At 43.9% G+C, this 9,321-nt stretch overlaps 1 protein-coding gene across 4 annotated transcripts; it reads right to left on the bottom strand.

Moving 5' to 3' along the window:
- Positions 1-215: 215 nt before the first annotated feature.
- On the bottom strand, positions 216-8,966 carry CIMIP4 (ciliary microtubule inner protein 4). Of its 4 annotated transcripts, none has more exons than XM_081211114.1 (6): positions 8,822-8,966; positions 5,562-5,637; positions 3,506-4,158; positions 2,053-2,203; positions 973-1,083; positions 216-390 (listed from the first exon to the last, which is right to left on the bottom strand). In XM_081211114.1, exons 1-6 carry the CDS (start codon positions 8,828-8,830, stop codon positions 299-301), a joined length of 1,092 nt encoding a protein of 363 aa, XP_081067240.1. In that variant the 5' UTR covers positions 8,831-8,966; the 3' UTR covers positions 216-298. The 4 variants fall into 4 exon arrangements, with proteins under 4 accessions (XP_081067240.1, XP_081067239.1, XP_081067238.1 ...); XM_081211113.1 differs by having other exon boundaries at positions 3,506-4,161; positions 8,822-8,965; XM_081211112.1 differs by lacking the exon at positions 8,822-8,966 and adding an exon at positions 8,103-8,814.
- Positions 8,967-9,321: the final 355 nt, after the last annotated feature.

The following is a 9,321-nucleotide window of genomic DNA, read 5'->3' on the forward strand; positions in this document are numbered from 1 at the left end:
CACTAATTGGTGGTGGCAGCTCTCCAGAGTTTCAGGTCTTTTCCCAGCACCCTGTGGAGATGTTGGGGGATCGTGCTTTGTTCCATTCTTTGAAAAGCTGCACCTGCTCATTTCAAGTGACTATTAAAGATACACAATCAAGCCAGGCTGACTATTCCTAGGCCAGTCAGATAACCCAACGTTCTGCTTTATCCATATGCAGAGCACATCAAAAATAGAGGCTAGATGGAGGTTTATTCCACTGCTAGGGAGAGCCAGATATTTTCCCAGAAGGTCTTCATCCCTCTTCTATGCCTGCTTAGGATTTGCCGCCTTTGTTCTTGTCCCCGTATTTTTGTTCCAAAGCTTTTTGAAGGTTAAGGTTTAGCGCATTTTTCTGGAACCACCTCCCTGTTGAGAAACAAACAAATACACACAGTTTGCATGTACATATCTTGTACCTTTTAGCAGGCACCAGGATTAAAGGGCTATCTTTGGGAGGGGCTGGAAAAGGGGCAGTAAAGGCAAGAGCTCATGAGGGCATGGAAAGGCTGAGGTGTCTGTGTGCAGCTGATGTACAGTATGAGCAAGCTTTCTCTACTTCTCTCCCCTCCCCACTGTGTGTAATGTGGGTATGGACACTATGATGCTAACTAGCCACAGACATGCCCAAAGTGGCAGAACCTTTATCACCGACAGTAATGAGAACAAGATGCCAAAAGATTCTTAGAATATGTACTCAGTTTTGCAATGTGTGATTTGCAAGCTGTCAACTGGGGGGAATCCAAATATTTAGATTATAATAATACTTTAGGTATTTATATATAGCTCTTTTTCTAAGTGCTCCACTAGCATAATCTCTGTAATCCTCACAAGAACCCTGTAAAACAGGCTGGCACTATTATCCCCCATATTGCAGATCTGATGGGAGATGCCTGAGGCAAGTCCTTTGTTTCTCAGCCATCTTTTCCTTAAAACCCTAGGGATTCTTACCTAGATCATCAGTTTTTCTTCCATGCCAATGTTTGGGGTCCCGAACTGCCCTCTTTATTACATCTGGGGTATAGGAATCCTTCATCAGGCTTCTGCTTTCCAATGGTCCTCCTGCAAGAAAGGAGATTCACAGAACTCTTACGCTACTTGGACCAGAGTCATCTAGGAGCTGGATCATAAGCTAGGGGGAGCTGGCCTCTACAGGAGACAACAAAGCAGTTTTATGACTTGGGTACCTCAAATTGTGAGAGCTGTCCTGAATTAACAGTCCCATGTTTATACAGAAAGAGGTTCCCAAGGGATTTTAGCCACACATGCCTTGCCCGAGTAGGATGGATTTGGTAGCCTGAACTGTCCAGAAAACAGAGTGTGGGGGAAAGCCTGACTCGAACTCTTCTTGTGCTTTTAGCAGTTTTTCCCATTTTGGTGATAATACAATCACCTGCAATTTGCTGCAGATCAAAGGTAGTAGGTAATGGAGACAATAGGAAAATGGGCAATCTTACACAAAAACAAAAACCTCAAAGTGATGGAAGTTACTGACTGGATCTGTCCAAAGAATGTGAGAAACAGCCTGGAGTTTTCCTCTGTCAAAGATAGGTTGGGTTGGGTTGTAGTTGTGTGATGGTGTTGTGAGAACTTTGGAATAGGCTCCTTTAGCTGTGCCTTAATAGCCCTTAATCTGCAGTGATTAGCGAGTGATAATATTTATCTACCATACCATAAAGCTTTGCTTGCTGGTATCTGCATATCAGAGTTCTGTTAAAGGCACAAGAGAGACATTACTAGGTAGGTTGGGTTTCTCTCCCTGCCCGCTTCCAAGTGTTCCTCCCTCCAAGTCTTCTATGTTCTTGCTGTGCCTTCTCCTAATATCTTTCCTATTTCACACACATACACACAAAGACTTTTCTAAGGAAACTGACCCCACAAAAGATCTGTTCAATTTTCACTGCTCATAAGTAGCACGTAAAAGTGGTGTCAATTGTGGGAGATCTGTGAACTCAGCAATCCAAAATCAGTAAATGTCATAACTGGAGTCAGAACAGGCAGTGTGGAGGTAGACCTAGGATGCTCCTTTACCTTGGAAAATGTTGGACCTCAAGTTGTATCCTAGTTCATAATAATCAGCATAAGGTGATGATGCCATAGGATTCTCTAGAGTCTTATATGGCCAGTCACTGAGGCGCTTCTGCCCCTGGATCAGCCCAGCCTCACAGAGAGCACGACGTGCCTGGAAAATACAAGATGATGGAGTCAAATTCCACTTAAGGTTCTGAGGTATTGGCTCCACCAGCTACTGGTGGAACTTTCCCCACTCAGAGTGAGTCCTCTAATCAGGTATAAACTTGGCTAGAACTAAGGTTACCACCCATACATTTTTTTAATGGATTGCCCACACCGTGTGCTGCTCTGGTTTGCCAGAAGCGGCTTAGTCATGCTGGCCACATGACCCAGAAGCTGTACGCCGGCTCCCTCGGCCAATAAAGCGAGATGAGTGCCGCAACCCCAGAGTCTGCCACAACGGGACCTAGTGGTCAGGAGTCCCTTTACCTTTACCTTTACCTTTACCATACCCTGAACCCCTTTCCATATTAAGTAGAAGATTAATTCAGGGTCTGCTATTGTCTTATGATCTTCATGTCATGATTTTTTTCATTCATAAAAATGAAATCTCAATAAAGCACAGTCATTTTTTCCTAAATGATGAGCCACAGGTGATGCATTTGTCACTTTGACAGATTACTCTGTGGATTAATCAATATGTCCCCTGATCTATGGCATCAACCCTTGTATCTTTTAAGAAGTAGGGACAGAAGTTTTCCAAAGCTATAATTGTCACTGCGTAAGCATGTTCTGTTTTTTAATTTATTGGTTAATGACTGAAATAATATCATGCATTATACTATCATTAGAATAATTCCTTTACAGCACAACCGTATTCATTTCAATTCAAGAAGTAAGCCCTATGGTCAATGGTTCTTACTCCTGGATAATTGTTTACTGAATGGCAGCTTTATATATTTTGCATTGCTGCTTATAGCTACCATGCTACTAGTAGCATTCCAATTTAGAACCATGTTACTAATAGTGCTTCTCAGGCCTTTTTTTTCAGCTGGAACTCAGTTCTGGCACCTCTCAGGTGGGTGCCATTGCTATTATAAGAGAACAAGGGACATGGTGAGTTTTGACACCTCTTTTTCTAGAAAAATAGCATTGCTGCTACTTCTCTACTGCTGAACTTACTATAGCTGCTGATATGAGAGTTACAAGTCTAATGAGTAGCATTACTGCTGCTACTGTTACTACTGCTAATACAATGTATTACTCAACCTGTGGGTCCCCGGATGTTGTTGGACTACAACTCCCATCATCCCTGAGCTCTGGCCTTGCTAGCTAGGGGTGATGGGAGTTGTAGTTCAACAACATCTGGGGACCCACAGGTTGAGAAAGGCTGACAGATATTTCCCGTTTAAAAAAGTGTTAGGCATTCCTAGCTAACCCTCTTCAAAGACAAGACCATTGCCTTCTTTACCTGCTCCTCAGAGACCAGCTTCTCCACCATAGATGTGCCAAACTTGGCCTTGATATTAGGAGGTATTATTAGGCTGTTTTTCTTCTCCTGGAGGGCCTTTCCCTCTGCTTTGACATCTTGCCCACTTGATGCTAATGGCTCTTTGGCACTCATGACATCCTGGGCTTCTTTCATGTCTTCACAGCTGCCCTTTATGTTCTTTCGGGGAGATGCGTGCAGTCGGGTCACTATAGGCCGGTACTGCCTACCTGTTAGTTCATCTGAATTACCGTGGCCATCTTCCATTTCTTCTTGGCTAGACTTAGCTGACAGCCTGGAACCTCCAGGTTTCCCCTTTGGGTGATGATGATTCCCCATTCCCTTGGAAGTGGTACCGTCCAGGCTGTCTTTCCTCCCTGCAGCCGTGTGAATGCAGAGAGCAGAGGGAGTTTTAGACCTGAGGGTCTGTTTGTTGTGGTTTCTGGTTTGGATATGCTGTGTGGATGGTGATGCCTCAGGCAGGACTGGGGGTTCGCCCATAGCTGTTCTGTTCTCGGGGTTCTTGGAGTTCATTGAGGAGGTCCTGCTGGAGCACCTTGAGGGGGGTCTTTTGTTGTTGGACTGTTCCCCAGTCAAGTTGTAGGTGGCCTGTTCCTTGTTTCCATATCCAGGCACTTCTAGAAGACAGTAAGAAAAGTATAACCCACAGCAAAATGTTGTAGCATAGCCTCAGCTTCTCACAGAAGTGCTTCTGTTCTGGTTGCCAGGCAACCAGCTATGTTCCCCCCTCCCCCATTTTTATGGTTTTCCTTCCCAGCTGACACTCCACATTCTGTGACTATTCAGCATGCTCAGGTCCCATAGGGCTCGGCGGGGGTGGACTTAATCTTGGGTTTGTGTGTTCAAACCCCACGTTGGGTGAAAGAGTCCTGCATTGGAGGGGGTTGGACTACATGACCCTTGTGGTCCTTTCCAGCTCTACGATTCTATAATTCATATTGGTCTCTACAGCCACAGCAGGCACTGAAACCTTCCAACAGTTTGACTTCACCCCCAAAGGTGCACTCCTCCATTGTCTCCCAAGACAGATGGTTGCCAACAAAGCCTCTTCTCCTCCAGGAGGGGAGGGGTTGTGAGCGGGAGATGATTCCCGCGTCATGCAGGGGGCGTTCCGCCCCCTGCTTCAACTCCAGGGCTGGCGTGCCACACCCCTCCCCGGTTGGGCACCCAATAGGGAAGCTCGGCGGGGGCGTGGCTTGCTGCTCAAATGCAGCCGCGCCAGCCATCCCCGCCATTGCACACACATTTTCTTCTTGTGTCCATGTGTCTTTATTCCCCAAGGATCGGGTCCTCGAATCACAACAAAGTATAACAGATATAAAATATATATAAAAAAGAGATCTGTTGGAACTAAACATAAAGGGGGGGGGGTGATTTCCATACCACAGTTGAAGATAATAAATGAATAATTATCCAGTACTTTATTACTCTAGTACATTATTAAAAGACTCCATTTCTCAATAAACACACTATCTTCTTGTCTGCCCTCTCTGGTTCTTACACCATATATGTAAGCTTAACCATGTAGACTATGTTACAGATTTTAGTTATCCGTTCTCTCAAGGATGGTATTCTCACCCTCCCCCCCCCCATTCTGACAAATAATAATTCTGGCAGCAGTTAAGGAAAACATGAGAGCAGTGCAGAATAAAAAATACCTAGAGCAAGGACAGATAAGTTTTGGCCCTCCAGATGTTGTGGGACTCCAGTTCCCATCGGCGCCAGTTAAGGGTGCTGGAACTTGTAGTCTAGCAACATTTCTAAGGCCAAAGGTTCCCCATACCTGACCTAGAATCTTGCATCAGCAAAGCATCGTCCTCTAAAGGCCTGAAAACATAGGTAAGTTTTAACTTGGAAATGGAATCCCAGACCCGTGGCTGCCATATTTAGGTCCAGGAGGAGAGAATTCCTTAGGCAAGGTGTCACAATGCAGGAGGATGTGAGCCAAGCCCGTATAACAAGTGTATCTATAATAGCTTGCATAAGGCATTAGAGAAGATTTCAAAGTATCTTCTACCTGTTGGACCACCGGCCATTCTGGTTTCATGGTATGCGGCGGCAGGAATTGGGAAGGCCGTCGTGTCCATGGGCACCTGTTCCAAAGAGAAGTAAAGAGTGGATTATCTCAGCAGTCTTTGCAGCAGCCTGTAATATATAATCTGTCCAGCACAAAGGGGAAATGGAGAGGGAAAGTGGATTTGGTGAAATCATGGCTAAATTGACACTAGAACAAAAACATCCAACTCAATTCATTCTCTTGATCACTACACTTTATCTGCTGTCCTGTAGATGTCTCCAGATGTACACATTGGATGTACAAATTGGATGTAACTAATATAATTATATCTTATGAAAATAATAGACTGTGTATAATCTGCTTCATTACATTGGCATTGTGTCTTGTTATTACATTAAATAATAATACACTGTACAAAGCTTCAGGTTTGAAAGTGGATAGAATTTGGGGTTTAGAGTTTCTTAGCCAGTCTCTGTAGCTCGGCCTTTAAGGGCAGCTTGAGCTAGGGATCAATGAATTTGAATTTCCCTCTGCTTTTTTGTTTTTATAGACTTATTTTCAGTTCTCCACATTTCCAAATCAGTTTTCAATTTTTTTAAAAAGTCCTTACAAAAATTCATCAGCATTCTAGTGCAAATTTCTCCCAATATTCACATTTTTATATGTAGCTTTGCCTTATACATGCACACATACAGTGTATGTAAATAATTTCCCCAATATAATGCATTTTTGTCTATCTAGTGTATGCATTTTTTTGCGCATTACTTGGCCAGAGAACTGCACTACAAAATTCAGACAAGTGCAACTTTCAAAGGATGGCTGTGTTTTGGCTCATATAGTGTTCCGGGAAATGTAAATATGGTAGGTTTGTCTTTAAATGCAAATTGAGCCAAGTTTGTTTTTCATTCCTTGATCTGGTATTAATTTTATAGTTTAGTATTTGTTGCTCATTCCATGCTATTTGCTTCTGGTAATAATCCATTTGCAAATAACATTGAGATATGCTCTAACCTTGTGTTATATTCTGCTATATTTTGGGAATTGGCTTTTACATCTGAAAGCTTAAATATAATGCGGAAACTCACAGTTAAGGGGAACACCAGGGAAATGGAATAAACTGCCATGTGAATGCAGCCATGGTTGCTTTGACAATTTTTGAATTTGAAAAAAGAGAGAGAGGAAATATTTGAATTTAGAAATTCTCAAGAATCTGTCAGGTATTCTTTAGCTGTAATTCGAGCACTGTAGGGGAGATTGGACTAGATGACCCTCTGGGTCCCTTCTAACTCCACAGTTCTGATGGAAGGCACTTCGCACCACTGAGGCCACCTGAGCCTCAAGCGACAGCAGAGTGTAACCCTATCAAGAGCAGGCAACCTCCCATCCATCTGCTCTAGGGAACCGCCCACTAACAGTGCCTCAGTCGTATCTGGCTTGAGCTTCAGTTTGTTGGCTCTCATCCAGTCCATTACAAAGGCAAGACAACTTCTACACAACTTCTTCACACTTCTCTAGGTGTGTTTATATATATGCTAGCTGCTGGTCAAAATCAGAATGTACTTATGACCTTGTCCACAGCATCACAATCTAAAATACAATAATGTCACAAAAAGACAGGGAAACTGAAAGGGAAGAAGAAAGTGTTTGAGCAGATTTGGAAAGGAAAAATAGATAAATTACAGAATAGAATTATTAACCTAGGAATAGAAAGAAATAGAAATTATATAGCACAGCAATACTAGAACACATGAGATAAAAGGCTTGCTTTTAAAAATTTCTTAAGCGTGAGGCAACAAGGAGGGCAGAGAATATTTAAAGGGAGTGATTTCCCCACACATAAGTCATGAGAGGGAAAGCACAAAGATGAAATATTATACATAGAAATGGAAGTTTAATAATACCTGTTGATTTGAGATTATGAGTTTCACGTATTTGTTGCACATATATAAAGGTATTTAGTCACCTTAGTTGGCCACAAGACAACTCTCCACAGTTCTTAACACCTTTATTGTTACCTTCATAATAATGACAGTATGATATGAAAATTAGCTGTGGCCCTCCAGCTCCTGGTTTTCCTCTGGGACTGGCAGATCCCTTGTCTCGGTGCTTAATAGATGCATCCCATTTTAAATGGTTGCATAGACCAGACTTTCTCTCCATTTTTGTTGACCTTTGGCTTCCACAACTGAACCTGTCGCAGATTCTGGACACCTAATTTTGCTGTCTGCTTTACTAGAGCAATAAACACCAAGAGTAGCAAGGCCCACAATGCTGCTTTCTGGGCCTGGAGCGAAACCCTTCTATTCCCAGTCAATCCTGAGGCTGGTCTGATACGTTCTCTGCTCAGGTATGTACTTGCCACATTCCAATCTGATGGCATCGGAAGGTGGCAAGAGACAGCTGTAGTCCTTGAACATCCCAACCCTCCTTTCTCTCTCTCCAAATCACCACCTAGACTTCCAGAGTCATTCTTGGTTCCCAATAAAGATCCTGAGAAAGTTGTGTTAGATGAGCCTGACCAGCCCCCACATTATTTTTCACCTGAGTCACATCCTCCATTTTGCTGGCATTTCTTGGGCAGGAAGACATGAGGCTGCTGTCCCGTTGGAGCAGGTTAGTACCAATCTCCTCCAGCTGTTGTAGATACTGGAGTACAGGGCTAACTTCTTTCGACTGGTGGACTGAGGGATCAACCTTTTCCTCAAGCTGCGGAAGTTGGTGGTGCATGGCAGCAAACTCTTCAGGATGCTGTAGGTATCGTAGCACAGGGCTAACCTCCTCAGGCTCGTGTATGTAATGGAGCAAGGGACTAGCCATCTTTGGCTCCGGTTGACGCTGGAGCAAGGGGCTAACCTCCTCGAGCTCCTTCTGGCACCGTAGCAAGCCACTAGGCTCCTGAGGCTGGAGATATTGCCTGGCCAGTTTCACGAAACCTCTGGCTGGGAACAGCACAACTATTAGAATAAATGAGCTATATATGTGCCAGGCATGTCCCAGTGTGGCCAACCAGATATGGCTCCAAATCAGTTGCCAGAAGTGGCCAAGGACAGCCTCACATGCCTGCCACATGTGGCCTGGACTGGTATCAAGAAAACAGCAAGGCTCACTGTATTGACTGGTGCTTAAATACCCAAGACTCTTTGTGTAGGTCATAGGGCATCTGAACAGTGTGTGCCTCCCTGCCTGCCTGCCTGGGAGGGGTTATTGTTGTCTCTGAGGGTGCCCAGAAGTTAAGTCCTCCTCATAAACGTGTGCCTCACCTCTTCCATGATCTCAACTGAGGTGCCAAAGTAGTTCTGGTGAATCAAGCAGATCCTTGCCAAGTCTAGAAGTGTCGACAAAGAGGTGGAACTATGAGAAGTCACCAAGGACAGTTGCTAAGAAACCATCCTCATCTGTGAGCTGTAGTTGTCATGGGAACCAAGTAAACACAGGGACCAGCTGAGAGTTATCTTCAATGCCTTAACTTACTAAGTGGGTTTGGGCCACGGTTTCTTAGCCCTTGCCATAAAATGATAACTTTTAGGAGATAATTTTGGCCTGTCTTTCCAAGGGTGGCAAGTTATTTCATGTACCTCAGTTAGCTCCTCAGGACACATCCAGATGCAATATAGACAACTGATGAATGGCTCTCATGACTTTGTGTGTGTGTGTGTGTGTGTGTAAAGCAGCCATGCCGGATTGCATTAGAGCAGTGGTGTTTGGGAGAGACTTAACCTTCTCCCTACTTGAAATTGTCCCTTGCTTCTGAAGCTACCAT

This window comes from Podarcis bocagei, assembly GCF_964188305.1.
Source record: "Podarcis bocagei genome assembly, chromosome: 10".
Taxonomy (NCBI): domain Eukaryota; kingdom Metazoa; phylum Chordata; class Lepidosauria; order Squamata; family Lacertidae; genus Podarcis; species Podarcis bocagei.

What these genes read in the sequence shown, in the direction of transcription:
- CIMIP4 (XM_081211111.1), bottom strand. Translation starts at nt 8,714, where the DNA reads ATGACCTACACAAAGAGTCTTGGGTATTTAAGCACCAGTCAATACAGT. An exon ending in AATGGCCGGTGGTCCAACAG is followed by an intron (nt 4,162 to 5,561) that starts GTAGAAGATACT and finishes ACTGTCTTCTAG; the next exon opens with AAGTGCCTGGATATGGAAAC. An exon ending in GAGGTCCAACATTTTCCAAG is followed by an intron (nt 1,084 to 2,052) that starts GTAAAGGAGCAT and finishes CCTTTCTTGCAG; the next exon opens with GAGGACCATTGGAAAGCAGA.